General features: G+C 45.4%; 1 protein-coding gene across 1 annotated transcript in view; it reads right to left on the reverse strand.

The window, feature by feature from the left end:
* Positions 1–17235, reverse strand: part of LOC142566588 (uncharacterized) — a 610758-nt gene that overhangs the window by 161440 nt on the left and 432083 nt on the right. Inside the window, exon 9 of the mRNA XM_075677426.1 lies at positions 5172–5273. Within this exon, the coding sequence (XP_075533541.1) occupies positions 5172–5273 (102 nt within the window). The remainder of the gene's footprint in view (positions 1–5171; positions 5274–17235) is intronic.

The following is a 17235-nucleotide window of genomic DNA, read 5'->3' on the forward strand; positions in this document are numbered from 1 at the left end:
TTTTCCCTCTTACCGCTAACTCATTGATCGGTTTTTTATGTACCAGTTTCTTCCGTTCCCTCCTCAGGTCTAGGCTAATTCGAGTTCTTACCATCCTGTGGTCACTGCAGCGCACCTTGCCGAGTACGTCCACATCTTGTATGATGCCAGGGTTAGCGCAGAGTATGAAGTCTATTTCATTTCTAGTCTCACCGTTCGGGCTCCTCCACGTCCACTTTCGGCCGTCCCGCTTGCGGAAGAAGGTATTCCTTATCCGCATATTATTCTGTTCCGCAAACTCTACTAATAACTCTCCCCTGCTATTCCTAGTGCCCATGCCATATTCCCCCACTGCCTTGTCTCCAGCCTGCTTCTTGCCTACCTTGGCATTGAAGTCGCCCATTAGTATGGTGTATTTAGTTTTTACTCTACCTATCGCCGATTACACGTCTTCATAGAAGCTTTCGACTTCCTGGTCATCATGACTGGATGTAGGGGCGTAGACCTGTACAACCTTCATTTTGTACCTCTTATTAAGTTTCACTACAAGACATGCCACCCTCTCGTTAATGCTATAGAATTCCTGTATGTTACCAGCTATATATTTATTAGTCAGGAATCCGACTCCTAGTTCTCTTCTCTCCGCTAAGCCCCGGTAGCACAGGACGTGCCCGCTTTTCAGCACTGTATTTGCTTCTTTTGGCCTCCTAACTTCACTTAGCCCTATTATATCCCATTTACTTCCCTCTAATTCCTCCAATAGCACTGCTAGACTCGCCTCACTAGATAACGTTCTAGCGTTAAACGTTGCCAGGTTCATATTCCAATACTTATCTATAATTAATTTTCTTCGTCTTACAGAGCCTGCGCAACATAAGACTGATTTCTGTGAACTTCTGCGGCCTCGTTACACTCAATGTGGCGTCCTAGTGGCTCATATTTACACCTATACGCTGCTGAATTTGGAGCGTACTGAGCGGGAGACTACGAAACAGCTACCGAATGCAAAAAAAAACTCGCTAGAAATGCTATTCTGAGAGATGTAAGATAAGTTGTCGAAGCCGAATTCAATGATTTGATCACGCTGTAGAAAATTTCATTCAACAGGTTAAAAATAACAAATATAAAACATGTACGAAACCTGGGCAGAATGTAACTAATCTTTTATAGAATATTGTTGCTAATCTTGTAGTTGTGATTATGTCTTGAAATATCTTGCGCACCTGGTATACTCCCACCAGTGACGCGGCTTCACCGCCACAGAGCCTCTTGGCGACACGCAACGCGCCCATGAAAACGCATTCGTAGCACTATAGAATGAGGCCGTGTCTACTTCCCTACATTAATCATGCTGCTGCTACTGAAGCACATGACGGCATCAGTGCTATTGGGCTTGGAAATGTATAGTACTTTCTTGAGTTAACATCACGATTCGAATTATATGGCATCAACTGTTCAGGCCATGCTCTCATTATAGCGGGTGTCTAATTGCTCCGTTAATGAGACTGCGCCCACTACATTGCTTCTTCAAAAACGTCGGCCGTTATTGAGAAACCTGCCTTTCCACTTCAAAATATTTTCACTAGACATATACATCGCCACCTTGCCTGCTTGACTTACAAGCTCGAGGGATATGGCCAGCGGCGCCTGGCCCAAGTACTCGAATATTACCGCAGTCATGCACTCACGATAACGAGCTAACTGCCGCTCTATCAGCGATACTCTGTTTTAGTCCCCCACGCAACGTGCCAAGTCAGCGAATCGACAACAAATAGCTTGCAGCTGTGCTGACCATCGATTTTCGGCCCTCTCCACCTCACGTCCAGTGATCTATTTATTCAATAGGCACTATCACTCTATCCGATGAAGCATGTATCTGACTACCATAAATGGTTTACTTTATCCCGCAGTGGGTAATGAAAAAATGTATGTTCATCCTTTCACAGCGACACGCTTTGAGCGCAGTTCGAATACATATAATGTCAGCACGCTTCCTCTTTTAGACGCTTGTAAGGAGCGTGTGAACTTTGATGACCCAATAATATATTCTTCGACTAATAATAATCAATTCATTATTTAACCTTTAATTTTTCATAGCATTGGATGCAATATTTTTATCGATTAATTAAATAATCGAAATTGTTACCTATTTAGAAGGGAAAACAGCGCCTAAGACGAGGACCAACAAAGACATACAACACATGCCGTGGCTAACCTTGCAAAATACTATTCAAAGTGGTAAAATAGGGCGCACGAGCGAGATAGAGAGGGGACGGCTGCGCCACCCTGCCGGCTACAGCCTTTTCCCCGCCACTCCAAGGTTAATCAGCGCATGTGCTGTAGATCTTTCTCAACCGTCATCTTACACTCTGCTTCCCCTTCCGAATGGAACAGCAACTAGCCCAACGCCAAACCCTTATGCAGTTATCTGTTTTTGTAGGGCCTTATTTTAGCGTTTGAGAGGTGGAAGCAAGTCTGAAGCACAAGTGTATTAACGTTTGATAAAGTATAATTGCTTACTTGTTAAGGACCAAGTAGAATTGGCACTAATGGCTTTTGAAAATACAAATAATATATGTTATAAAATGGGACTCACTGCAGAATTAAATGAGATACATGGTACTAGTGAAACCTTGTACGGTACAGTTAAAGAAGAAATAAGAAAAATGTCAAAAGTGAAAGGTGAAGTTAAACTGAAACATGCATGACATTGTATATATGGACAGGGCAAAAAGAAAATTACTGGGGCCCTGTAACGTAAAAATATTGCAATCTGTTTTTATTCCAGTCTCCTGACGGGAAATTTACGTAACCGCTGAAGCAAGCATCGGGCAGTAACCCACCGCTTTGTTTGAAAAGGTCAATGAAACGCGGTCTTCTTTTAAAGGAGGACACTTATTTTGCTTTCGAAGCGAATAGCACTGTCTACATAGAGCAGTTTTTCTTATCTAACTGGCTGACTCTAAGCAAGGAGCACGCTCAAGTGCAGGGGGTTTCGATGGGGCCGAGCCAGAACAGCGAAAGGAGATAACCGGATGAGTAGGGTGGTGCTGGTGCCTGCGATTCGTCCGTTTTCCTTTGCTCAGCTTGCGGTGGCTGGTCGAAAATCGTGCAACGTGCAACGAAAGGCTAAAAATTCCGCTAAAACGGATCCTCAGCAAAGAAGGCTTAGCAGAACGATGTTGTAAACGTGACGAAAGGGTTCGATAACATTACAAGGCCACGCTAAAGGTTTAATAAAGCGCAAATAAACCGATGCTCTCCGGAAGGTTCCAGTAACCAGTGCCTCAGCGATCGGCGGGCAGCTATATTCTATTCCTTTCGGAACGGGGCAGTCCCCGGATAAAATCACAGGATAAAATCTGGTCAACGCTGTCTAAAAAAATCACTTAAAATGGGTGCAATGCAGGATCCGCTGGACGTGCCTTTGGCCTGCAAATAATGCTGCTTATTAAAAGCGATAAAAGTATTTTGGAGATAAAAATCTAAAGGGGTCAAAAAATTGTCAACAGGCATGCCAGCCAATTTTCGAGAGGAACGACGCCTGCATTGACCAGATTTTATCTTCTTTTTAATCGGAACAAAGTCTCGAAAGTGCACCGATATGTTGACAATTTTTGGGGGAAATTGGACAAGCAGAGCCCTTTTACATTACTGTGCTACTGTTAATAAAAATTTAGGCACTCTTAAAAAGCATGGCAATGGACTGACGTTCGCTTGCGAGTAACCGAAGCCGAATGCCCTTCAGTTTCTAGACCTACGCGTCAAGATTGGCGAGGGACGTTCGTGTTGGGCGGATGCTCCGCGTGTACAAACGCAGCCCTTGCCTTATGATTCCGCCTATTGAAAGGTCGTAAAGCGAAGTATTGTGAACCTATGCTTGGTATCAGCACTGAAAAAATCATGTGAACATGAAATGCAAGCCAGGTTTAATGGTCAATTCGAAAGATTTTTAGCTTCTGGTCACCCTCAGTTGGTCATGCCTGCTGTTGCCGAGACCCTCCTGAAAAAGGTGAAGAAGCGCACGGCGAGCCTGAAGACGAGTGAAGAGGAATGAAGCTTGCGACTGGAAGTGGTACTCTACCTACACAAAATTTTGCACAAGCCGAAAAAGGTTGCTGGCATGTTTGGCGTACCGCTTGTTCTTTCCGCTCTGGGAAAGCTTTCCAAGCTATGCCCTCGTGCCTCCGGCATGGAATCCGCAAAAGGTGGATGTTGACAAAAGCATGCTACGCTATATATGTGCAGTGACAATCAGGACTGGTATACGAGATACCCTTGTCCTGCGGAGAAGCCTATGTAGGCCAAATTGGCAGATGTCTGAACGAGTGGTTGAGGGAGGTAACGAAATTTAGAGAACAGCGAAGACGTGTGCTTAGTACCAAACGGTAGTTTCTGCAACAACTGTTCGCCGCTCTTTAGAGTGCACAGATATTAGGCAGGGGCAAAGACCAGACTACACGATATTTACTGGAAGCCTTCCATATAAAGAGAAAGGACTGTGATTGCAATATTTATATGCCTGTTGTGTTGCATAGTTCCAAATGTCACCTTTTCTCAGCAAGAAGATGTACTTTTTGGGGTGCTGTAGTGGCACGCGTTCTTTGTCTCCGAACGCGCATGCACGGCGCAACCTTTATATACAACTTGTTTCCATAGAATAAAATCAGTTGTGTGTGCAGCGATTGTCCGTCTCTGTCAGTATTCCTTTCTTCTGTGAGTACCCGCCGTGGTTACTCAGTGGCTATGGTGTTCGGCTGCTGAGCACGAGGTCGCGGGATCGAATCCCGGCCACAGCGGCCGCATTTCGATGGGAGCGAAAACACCCGTGTGCTTAGATTTAGGTGCGCGTTAAAAAACCCCTGGTGGTCAAAATTTCCGCAGTCCTCCACTACGGCGTGCCTCATAATTAGAAAGTGGTTTTGGCATGTAAAACCCCATAGTTTATTTCCATTTTTCTTTTGTGAGTGTTTTTCGGCGCTGCTGTTATGCCTGAAATTTGATGTTTACTCTCTATTCTGTGAAACTATTCTCCATAATAAGTGCGATGCCGTTTATCCAAGTGCGCCATCAGCCTTTCTTTTCGACTTGACTGCGCTCTTTATAATTTGTCATAAACAAATAGCAACTTTCCTCATTTTCTATCCTCTTCAGCTGCAAGAACTTATTAGGGCGGAATAAAATTTACTCACATGATGCTGAATTTTCCGTATGTAGGCAGGTGTTGATCCCCAAGGCGAATATTTTGCTACATTCGGGAGATTTTTTACAAACCATTCGACTAACGCATCTTTCTGGAAAAGAAATGCAGGGAAACAAATTCACTGTAAAGAATATTTTGAAATTTCAGCATGATATTTTGCAGCTCGTTTTTTTAAATAAGACTATGGAGATTTCATGTAAAACGGGCACGAGGGTAGCCAACGCGGCGCTCTTGCAATGGAATCGTAAGGCGAGGCGGATATAGTTTGCCGCAAACAACGGAAGTTTCACAAGAATAAATTACATTTTTTAATTAGCATCTGTATTAAATTCTAGTAACACTTACACGGCTAATTTGGCGGCAGTCACAATTATAATGCGCTGCAATAAATGCCAAAATCCCTTTTAATTTTTGATATCCCCCCCATCGCCAAATTTAAACGCTCAATTCAAGCAATATCGCGACCGAGTGTGCAAAACGACGACCCGCGAATGACGGAAAACTGCCAAGCGCGTGACAAAATTTGAATGATGTGCGGGCAACACGGCCTGCCAAGGTAGATATATACTTTCCATACGAAACATGCGGTATCTGCCGCGACGCTAAGTTTCAAATTTCGTGGTTCTTTCTTTGACGAGGCGGTTGCGGTTGACGAGGCGGGTGACGAGGCGGATACTCCTCCTCGTCTGATTTAGCTGTGTTTGGTAAATAACAACATTCTTCAAGAAATGTGGTTAGCGGTTGTTGTACAGCACATTTCTTATTGGTTTTCTTTTAACTTTTGCTACATAAGCCCTCATTGCTCGCGCCTGCGAGGAGTGAAAATATGCATTGCGATTAAGACTAAAATGTTCCGCGTGCTTCAACTATTGCACGAAAGCACTTCTGCAATATGACGGAAATTACCTTTTTCTGCCCTCCCTGTATAGTGCGGGAGCTCAAGCTGAACATAGCATTGAGCTAGACAATTTCTCTTTTTTGTCTGCGAAAGTTAGGCACATATTTTTTTCCCCAGTCTGCAATTCTGCACTTTTTGCTGGATTTTTAAAACTGAATTACATTTACATTACCTAACCTACCATTTATCAGATAAGAGAGCAAACGTCATAACTTGCTGGCACCCCTGGCAACAATCTAGCCTTGCACTGCAAACGTTTTGGAATGAACAAGAAAGGAAAAGATAGCCAAGTGCGCACGTGCACTCCCAAAGTGCATGATGTGCAAGCCCTGAAAAAGAATTATGATAGGCTAACTGTAAAGGTTCTTGAGCCATTTGAGATAAATGAGAGAGGCGTGCAATGTTTAAGCACACCGTCAGTGGCCTTGACATTAAAAGAAGTCGCCTTTTTGAAAGAAGCCTCTACGTAGTCGAAAGGGACCAGATGTGACGACGAAATAAAATGCGCGGGAATTTCAATAAAGATATCAATTGGCAGTGTAGCTGGGTCTACGTCCACTCGTTTGTTTCAATTGCTGAGTTCTTGATTTATGCCGCTACAATCTTCGCACAACATGGATGTTTATTTCAAAGAACCATATTTCGAGTCATTGCACTGGAAAAAAAAAGAATCGGCTATATGGATTTATCACATGTCTATTAGTTACTGAAACTATTGTATCTACAAAGACCGAAGTGCAATCCCACACATAGAGAGCAATCCCTCGTTAATCACAGTCACGCCTCGAGGGCCAGCCGGTGACACGTCAACTGGCTGACACCCCCCCCCCCCCCCCCCCACGGCGCTACCTCACATTCCTCTACCGACGTTGAATAGCACACCTCTATTTTCAATTTTACACCCTCACCGCTAACACACACTCTTCGTTGCCACGCCCATCCGCCTTACATCCTCTCCCCTTTAGAAGAACGTTGCCTATATATAGCCTGCCGTGGAAAGCATATGTTGTTTTGAAGAAGACAAGTCCCCTTGTCGAAACGTTTGGTTCCTGATTTACTTTGTTCACGTTTTGCTCATCGTCTTGAATTTCCATCTCCCGCCTTCCCCTTGTTTCCCCTCCTCTGTGCTGTGCGTCATTAGATAGTAGCTACATCTTTTGTAGGTATACGTTTTCCGAGGTCATGCCACAACGGCTAGCGGATGCCTGCAACAGACACTTGCTAACACAGCATCGTGGTCACTGATAGCAGACACGGGACATATGTATTCTAATAAACTGAGTTGAAAAAAAAAACATGTCTAGCGTTGAAAACCATGTCTAGCGTATTGTGTGGTCTGGAAATTGACGTATTCACACAGATCTTTAGTCGCTCCCATGTTGGTGAATGCGGGGGAAATTTTCGAGTTACACGATAAACTGGAAAGAAATCTTTCCAGGCAACTTGCAGCATATGAAAGTCGCTACAAACGAAAAAGTTTATTTTAATTTTACGTATATCCTGTGACGCGAGGCGGCAAATAAAATTAAAGAACTATTGCGAGGGCTATGGCAGAAAGAACCAAAGGGACCTCACCATCTCAAAGAAAAACGTCGCGCCACACAGGTTCACAAGTACTGGAATGGGCCAAAGGAGAAATAGGAAACGTTTTGTCTACCAAAGGGAAAACGCCCCCACCATGCGCGTTGCGATGATGGCGGTGTACATCAAATTAAGATGTTGGCCACGTGGAGCACCTTCACGAGTTGGAGGACACCAGTGAGTTGCGAGTAGAACAAAGATTGCCTAACGCCTGCCACCAGCCCAGGGCATTACAAAAAATAATGTAGGAACACCGCACACATAGATTAATCATGACACTGGTACTGCTTTGTGCCACCTTACAAAAAAGCATGGTGTTCACAAGGATGGACAATCCTGTGCGTGACTTTTGTTAGCATGAACATGTCGTTTACGCTGTTCACAACAGGAGCCAGGCAGAAGACTTAGCGATGCATTGTACAGAGTATACCGATTTATTTGCACAAACGACTCCCTTTCTCTATTTGAAGGAGATAGAGATGTATGCGAGACAAATTTTGCACAGTAACCATCCTGACCCCAATTGCAGCCTTGGAGTTTTAAAATCAGCTTGTTGCGAATGAACAGCTCCTTGTTGTCCTTTTTTTTTTGCAAACTAGGGCAGTATATCATGGAAATCTTGTCAATCAGAGTAAAGAATGCTTTTCCATTACCTCGGGAATACGAGGCACTGGTCATTACCCTATACTTGCGCAGATACTGCAATGGAACTTAAGTAACTAAGCATGTATTGGTCCATAGCGACCTTTTGAAATTGCTGGAACATCAGCCTTGGGCCAGTGTCGTATGCAAATTAAAGGCATAGAAAACTGAGTTCTTGTGATGACATGATATGGCAAGGCTCTCATTTTTCAGAACACATAAAAATAAACTGTAGCACATGTAACCAATGCGCAGAATAGGTATCACAGGTGTCTACCTTCCTGTTTCGAAAAATGAGTCGCTGCAACTGAAATATTATGTGCTGAAGAAATTCGACATTAATCAGCATTGGAAGCATCACACGATCCGCTTATGCCATATGAGGCTTTGTTTGATGGCATGCGCTCAATTTTGCCGGTAGGACTCGGCTCAAGCTCACAAAAAAAAAATAACGCGTTTAGAGTGCGATGACTGCAAGAAAAAAAAAAACTTCAGTAAGCTATCCCAAGAACTGTTCAAATATTTATGAAGAGGGAAATACCAGTATCTTGCTCCTATGTAGATATGTGTAATAAAATATTCTTTTTAACCAAAAGGAGCAGCCATTAGATAAGCCATGGATTACCAACTCACACGAATTACCTTATTTCATTATGGACAATAATAGTTAGCGTGCTGGCTTTCTTTAGTCGAACCTTGTTACCCCAGGGGTCATTCATTCCTTAAACACCTCAAAACGGTGTTTAGTCGAGATTGTTGACGAGATAACGTACTATTGAAAACAGCCTGATAATGACAAACACAGCACCCGTGGCGAGTGTTCCCTATTCTTTTTCCCGTTCTCTCGCTGTTTGCAATAGCCTGAAGTCTCAATTCGCACAGCGCTCAAAATAAGTTATTTACACTATAATTTATATTGGCCAACACATTAGCCGACACATTGGTATTGCTCAGACATGCGCTATCAACAGGATTGGTCAAAGCTAAGTTAAACGCATTGATTACGCCAGGCACTACTTTTATTGGTGTATAAAGGTGATCAACGCTGGGAATAAATGTGCTGAAGTTAAGGGATTTCGTTGTTTACGTTTTCCATCCGTCCTTGTTCGCTTTCGCTTAAGGTGTTTTCCCAGTTAAAGTACAACAAGCCAAACGACATGCCGCGCTAATTAACCCTGTTTAAAATGCTATTTTCTTGGAGCGATCCTCTAGTTTTTTTGGGGCGCTGGGTGTACGCAGACATCATACAATCATCCCTGTGTTGCATTTTTTTCCATTGCAGTAAAAACATCCAGACAAAAACATTGATGGTAAAATTCCTTGAATGTCACCTGCTTCGCAAATTATACCGAGTACAATCTAGACCTCAAACTTCTTTGTTCTCAGTAAATGAGAACAGTAGGAAACCTCGCAAGCTTCGCCTTCGGAGATCAATGAATGGAGCCCACTTCTGACTTGCTGGAAGCCCACCGCCCCGAACGTTTGTAAAAGAAACGGACAAGGGTGGCGCAGGCCCTCTGGGCAAGGGATTTCGGTGCGACATACGCGTTGCACATGTACGCCACTTAAGTAATGGTCGTCGATGGCTCAAAGGGAGCGCGACCAAATGAGCACAAGACTGGCACTGCTAAATATAGTACAATGCTCGGGAAATGGAGGAAACTAGCGGCACCACATTATCAATTGGATTTGACGGTGGCGAGGGGCCTCTTTCTTGGTCCCGCCGCGGGCATCCTCCTCCCATGCAGGACGCGGGCGGGTGCGAAGAGCTTGAGAAGTTGAGGTTGCGCCGATTAGTTAAACGGGTGGTCTCCCCTAACGGGTGACGAACGACTCCATTCTCTGTGCTGCTTCGATGCGGGCGTTCTGGCGTCAAGCATTGGAATGTGCGTAGTTGTGATCTTGATATGGGCAATTTGTATATCGCGATGCCGGCTCGATGCGCGGCCACCATGACGATCGGCTTTGACCAGGATCCGAGGCGTCGAGGGAATCACTTCTTAGTCGTACGTTCCCGATATAGTGTCGACATTTAGCTAGGGAACAGCAATCTCATGCACTTCTCTGCGAGGTTGAGTTGCAAACCTGGGGCCCTATAACGTAAAACTATTCCAATGTGTTTCTATTCCAATCTCCTGACGGCAAATTTGCGTAACCGCCGACGCAAGCACTGGGCGGTCCCCCACAGGGTTGCCTGTACAGACCAATCAAACACTCTCCTCGTCCATAGGAGGTCACTTTTGTTTGCTTGAAAAACGAATAACATTGCCTACACTGAGCGGCTTGTCGTATCTAATTGGCTGACAAGAAGCGAGGAGAACGCTCAAGTGGAGAGAGATCCGCGGGGGCAGAGCCAGTGCACTGAAAATCGATAATCGGATGAAGAGGGTGGTGCCGGCGTCTGCGATTGGTCGGCTTTCCCTTATTTAGCTTGTGGTGGCTGGTCGAAAATCGCGGCGGCATGCAACGGAAGCTTAAGAATGACGCTAAAACTGACCCTCAGCAAAGAATAGTTGGCAGAATGAGGTGGCAAACGTGCCGAAAGTGCTCGAAAACGTTACACGGCCACGCAAGAAGCTTTATTGTACGCAAATACACCCATGCTCTCCGGTAGGTGCGAGTAGCCAGCGTCTGAGCGATCGGCGGCAGCCATCTTTTATTCCTTTCGGGACGGGGCAGCCTGCGGCTATTCCGAAGAAAATTCAGTTTTGTTCGGCATATTAATGCATCTTTATCGCGTACACGTCACTTTGACGCGGTGAGTTTGTGCGGTTTTGTGACGTCGCGTGAACGGCAGGTGAAGTGGGTGCAGCCCGAAAACTTTTTACCAATAGCCGAGGGCTCATGGCGAAAAGGGGTCGAATCAGAAACAACTGTTTTTCTTTTTTCTGTCAAATCATGCATAATGAGTGTGTACACATCATATCAGATGGGGAGCTATCGCGATTTTTGTGACGTTGCGTGACAGACAGGTGAAGTGGGGTTGTCGAAAAAAGTTTTTGACCAATTGTGGAGGCCTGATAGCAGAATTGGAATAGAAAAGTTTGGAATAGTTTTACGTTATAGCGCCCCTGTGTTAGCTGATGACACCACATAGCCTTCAGCTCCTGGGAATTTGGTCGCTTCGCGTACGTACATGTTCGAGGACTGGCGCCATAATTTTGACGGGTTTCCGCGTGTACGTTATACGCATGTATTTGCCCTGTCAGCATTTCATTACAAAAAGTGCGCGATTCGCATGCTGTTTCGCCGACCTTCTGACAAATATGGGTAGCGTTACTTTTGCCATTTTCTGTTGTATTTTGGGTCTTTTGGATGTCAATTCTACAGTTCTGCGCTAAAAAGCGTTCCTACGTGTTTAGTTAGTCGACTAACCATGCATGGACGTCTAACAAACTTAAGAATTGGTGAACTGTCTTTCTAGTCACAAAAGAAATTAACAATGATTCGATAGTAAACATTTTGGAGGTGAGGGAGGAGCGTTGGGTCTAGAAAATGCGGCACCGGCGTTGCCACTGTCGTTCTGGACCTAAGTTCTAGTGCTAAGCACAATTGGCTCTGCCGAGATAGGGTTGGCTTATGTTGAGCACACCAGCATTGTAACTGTTTGTAACCCCTGTAACGTCGGAAACATGCAACCTTCTAATGAAGCTTTAGAATTCATTTCATATACAAGTTTTTCAGAGCGCAGCTTTTCGGTGCCCCTTCCCGCGGTGAGCGTGGGCCTCGGCGTCCTGAACAAAGCGAATGAGCCCAGGGACAGATGAGAGCGAACAGGGAGCTCAGCGGGGAATGGAAAAAGCAGCGAGAGCGAAGAGATCGCGAGGAGCAAAGCGGGGGTATGAAGTATGGCGAAAGTGTGAGAAGAAAAGCGTAGTGCCGTGCACGAGAGGCTGTGCGGCGACGATGGCTACGAGATGGCGCCAGAGCATCACGCGTCGTCTATATGGAAACAAAGCACTGCATGAGCTTAGGTTACTTGCGGCAGCTGCTGTGACTTCCGCCCACGCGTCACTCACGAGCTTCCTATCATATCTACCGATTAGCGTGCCAGTCGCGACACACTTCCCTCCGTTTGCAACATGTAGCACGAGTCGGTTCGTTTGCGCCACACAGTATTTCCCGAAACGAAAACGCGTATATAGCCACATTCAAATTTTGTATTAGAGAGTATCGTAATCATCGGTGAATTTCTTTCTCCTATAAATCAGTGTCTGCACCCTTCGAGCCGGAGTGACTCGTTAACCCACCTGTGCAAACCGTCTCCGACGGTGGAATCCGGACGCCGATAGTGGCTGGTGAATATTGCTTTATCATCCCATCGTTCATACATGCATTTCGTGAGCAGGGAGCAGATTGCTGTGGTTTTTATGAATATCAAAAGTTCATAAATTTGACGCCTGCTGCTGCATGCTATCCATTTTCAAAAGCGAGCGTTTCAAGCGTTGAAGCTAGAAACAACGTAATGCGGCATATTGCTGTTGTGTAAGAAATAAACTGCTCGGGAGAGTCACATAATAAGTGCAGAAGTTCATCGCACTCTAGGCCAGTTATCGAAAAAATTCGAAATCTGATCTTGATTCATCTCACCACCGCAATATTCCGAGCAGTGGCAAAGGCAAGACCATTTTAGAGCTCACTTTCCTCCTGAAGTTGTTAGACAGCTGGCACATTGTGCAACCACACTGATGTCTGTTTTTTTTTTTCACAGAACTTCATTTGTCTAACTAAAAGAACTTGTGCACTACCATAAGGAGGTTTGACCACCACTGCCTTCATCTAAGCAGATAAGTGTGAATGCGTATTTTTACAGAGAGATTTCCCATCAACGATGTGCACTATCTCACACGATATAGTGGATGCTTTCTTGATAACGAAAGGAATATCAGTTCCGGCAGATTGCATGAGAGAGGGAGAGAGGCATAACTATTATAAAAAAGCTGAGAAGTCGGCCTGAATCAATGTTCTGACCTGCTACTCGGCGTTGGGGGAAGGAGAAAGAGTGTAGAAAGAAAGAATAGAAAAGACGTTGATTATGACGATGAAGATGATGGTGAAAATCTAGTATGCTCCAAGAAACTTCAAAGTCTCTCGTCCAGTCCGCTCTCATACAAAAATTTGTTGAGAGCCTTCAGACTATGAAAGCTGATGACGATGATCAGGCGAAGGTACCAATAGAACCTTTTCAGTTTATAGTTCAACGAAAAATTTTGACGAGATCTCGGTCAGCGATTTTCTCTGTACATCAAATCGCGTGTAGATGCACAAGATGTATTTTGTCGTCTCAGGGATACCGTGTGACAATGCAGAATGTCGGCCCTGCCGATAAGATGTAGATAGCGTGGGGTGAAGGCCACAGTTAATTCTAATGAATAGAGCAAGCTTGAATTGCACATTTTCATGTTCGGTGGTATCCGTATTTTCACCTCTGAGTCGAGATCGTGGAGGCAATGATGACAATGACCTCGCGAGGCCCAATATAGTGCGGTATTATCGCGCAGAAATGTGTAGGTTAGGGCATTAGTGTCCTAGAGACACTAATGGGGTGGACACTGCCGTAACGTTAATGTGGGCCATTTTGCCTCCGCGTCGGCGAGCTCATTTCCATGTAAGCCACAGTGTCCCGGAATCCACTGAAACCTTACGCAATCGCCAGCTCTTATTGTGGCATTGTGTGATTCGAGCACCTCTTGAGCAAGGACATGGTAAGGTCCTTGTCTAAGGGAAGACTCAATCATCTTAAGTGCCGGCTTAGAATCGAAAAATATAGTCCAAGCCTGGTGCGGCACCATCAATGTATTACGAATTGCCTCCCGAATGGCAACAATCTACCTCAACGGCCGTTGAGGTAGTTTCGTGGTCGAGATGGAAGCGCTTTCTGACCTTCCTATTGGGTATTACGAATGCCGCGGTGGAAGTGGCTGTTGACATCAACTCGTCAGTAAATATATGTATGGGAGTGGCATATTCTTCAGTTAAATTAAGTTTTTCAAGCTGACATGAATGTATACGTGATTTCTTCCTATCTCCGGGAATGGATAGACTCACCACAGGTCAAAGTCCACGCTGGTACGGCCGCTGCTTTTGCTGTAGTAAAGCCTGGGGAAGGACGCTCTCATGACGCGGAAGAGATTCCGAGAAAGTGCTGTCTGGACGTAGAATGCGAATGGCCGATAGAGGGTGACGGTCATGGCAGGTAAATAGTCGAAGATATACCCTAAAGGTTCGCATAAGAGATAAACGTTTATAGAAGGCACACGTGCTTCCGCAATAGCGTCCTTTGACGAAGTGCAGCGTGGCAGACCATGACATGTTCTCAGCGCCAGAGCTTGTAAACTCTCCAGTGTACGTAGGCAGGGGGGAAGTGAATATTTGTAATAATCGGTAAACTGTATCGGAGGTAGCCTACGAAAAGTTATTCATTTAGCTGGAGCAATGCTCTCTCTGACGGGCCTCACTTCATGCCTGCTGTATATGTAAGTGTGTATGAAACTTCCTAATTTGGACTTGAGCACCTACATTTGCTTGGACCAGGACGAGATTATGTCAATCATCACTCCTAGAAATCTGTGGTGTGTTACGTACGGTATGTCTGCGTCGTTAATGGTAATCTGGTAGCGGTGCATCGCAAGGCGATGCACCGCGAGTAGATGGGCGGCACACTTCGCAGGTGCCAGTTGTAGACCTCACAGCTGAAAATACTTTGAGCTAACTGACACTCCACGTTGTAGTCTTGCCCGATGTTGCGGCCGCGAAACACCAGAAGCCCATATGCAGATATCTTCAGCGTATAGGTTCATGGCTATAGTCTCTGGCACTATATCCGCGAGTCCAACAAGGGTGATATTGAACAGCGTAGGGCTGAGTACGCCTCCTTGAATAATGTCACGGCTGATTTCATGGCATCTGGTCTCCCCATCTGTCGTCGTCATAAATCCACAAGTGCGTCTAGAATGGCGTCATGCAGCACATTGTCATATGCACCTTTGAGGTCTAAATTTCGTGCTTCTGATGAGGTCGATGCTTCTTATCCTGTTGGACGGTCTACACCAAGTCAATCAGGCTGTCAATGGACGATCTTCCTGAAGGAGCTTAAGTGAAGGAACCATTGCAGTTGTACATATGTAGGCATGTTGTCGCTACCATGTGTATTCAGATCTATGTACCTGGTTGTTCAGGGCAGAATGCTTCTGAACGCGAATGTAAGGTCTAAGGAGCTGCTATATGTCGTGCCTCAGAGAAATGTCGGGGAGCCGTCATTAATGACTGCCAAACCTTCGTTATACATGAAGTTTGCGAATTCCTCACTTCATCTATTCATCGTAACATTGCCCATAATGAGTGGTGGGCGTTAAATTTCTCGAGTATTATATGTCGTCCAGGGCACACAAGGACGACATAACTCAGGTGTAGGCGATGAAATCTCACTTTCGGTAGTCTGTAGCCTCCAGTGATGGAAACACCTGCTGCCTATGCGGTACCGTCACACACGTATTCATTAGAAGCATGTTCCGCTACGATACATCGGGCGTACGCCATGCCACGACTTATTCAATACAGAAGCTTTCTTCTGCAAATGTCGTTCCGCGACCAATATTGTAAATATCCTGATAGTCGGAAGGAAGATGGAATTTGGGCTCGCAAACAACCACAAAAGGGAGCTGATACTTGAATTTGCCATGCCGAAAGTCTGAAAGGTGTCCACGCAGACAACACGCGTTCCACTCCATTTCAACAGATGGAAGCATGTACTCTTCAAAAGAACAAGTTGTTCCTGATAGCGCTATATTGAGATACTAACGTAGAACTTTGAGAAGCGGCTCTAGAGTATCCATAATTTGTTACGCAGCTAACGCTGATGGCGCGCGTAGACTAGAAAGCACATCACCGATAGTATTCACCTGTTGTCGTAGCATGCTATGGACCTTGGCTCCATCAAGCTTGACAGCAGTAGGCATCGTAGAACATTCATCCGCGTGATTTTGTTAGAACCTATCGACGGCAGGGAAGGCCAGGCAACCTGAGCAGCATCTTCCGCTGGGCCAGTCACTGCGGGCGTTCTGGCAAGCATCAATATTCCGGCAGCGATGGCTCGGTCTTGTCATATGACTCGCGATTCTGTCAACGGTTGTGCGGACAAGATGCGGGGCGCTTGTTGAGGCTCCGGTTGAAGTGGTTTCATTGTACCGGTGACACGCTTGTGTTTTGCCGTGAGCCGCGTCGCCGTCGGCGCACTAATGCAGGTGCCTCTTTGTGGAAAGAATTATATCTCGCCATCTTCCTGAGTATCCGTGTTTCATTTATGATTTTTGTACATAACTTCGAGGTTGGGCCATGTGATCCAGCCCAGTTGGGACACTTTGGCGCACCCACCCACTTGACAGTCTCATTTGGTGAATCGCGCCACATCGTTAGCATGTAATGATGTTCTTGCAGAGTGCACTTACGTGACCTATCTGCTGGCATGTGTGACACTGTAACCCGCCGCGGTTGCTCAGTGGCTATGGTGTTAGGCTGCTGAGCACGAGGTCGCGGGATCGAATCCCAGCCACGGCGGCCGCATTTCGATGGGGGCGAAATGCGAAAACACCCGTGTACTTAGATTTAGGTACACGTTAAAGAACCCCAGGTGGTCGCAATTTCCGGAGTCCTCAAATACGGCGTGCCTCATAATCAGAAAGTAATTTGGGCACGTAAAACCCCTAAGTTTTTTTTGTGACACTGTAGAGGCTTTGGCACGTATGGCCGCACATGCCTCACATAACCCAATTTTAGAAATGCCGGTAAAGAAGCTGAGCCAAAGACTATCTTAATCTAACTTGACTGGCTGAAGCGATGAACATTCAGTATCCGAACAGTTGATGTCACAAGTTTGGTGAGAGTCTCATCCGTGATATGAGAGTCCAAGTCAGAGATCACGCGAAATGAGGTA

The sequence above is a fragment of the Dermacentor variabilis genome, unplaced genomic scaffold (genome assembly GCF_050947875.1).
Source record: "Dermacentor variabilis isolate Ectoservices unplaced genomic scaffold, ASM5094787v1 scaffold_13, whole genome shotgun sequence".
Lineage (NCBI taxonomy): Eukaryota > Metazoa > Arthropoda > Arachnida > Ixodida > Ixodidae > Dermacentor > Dermacentor variabilis.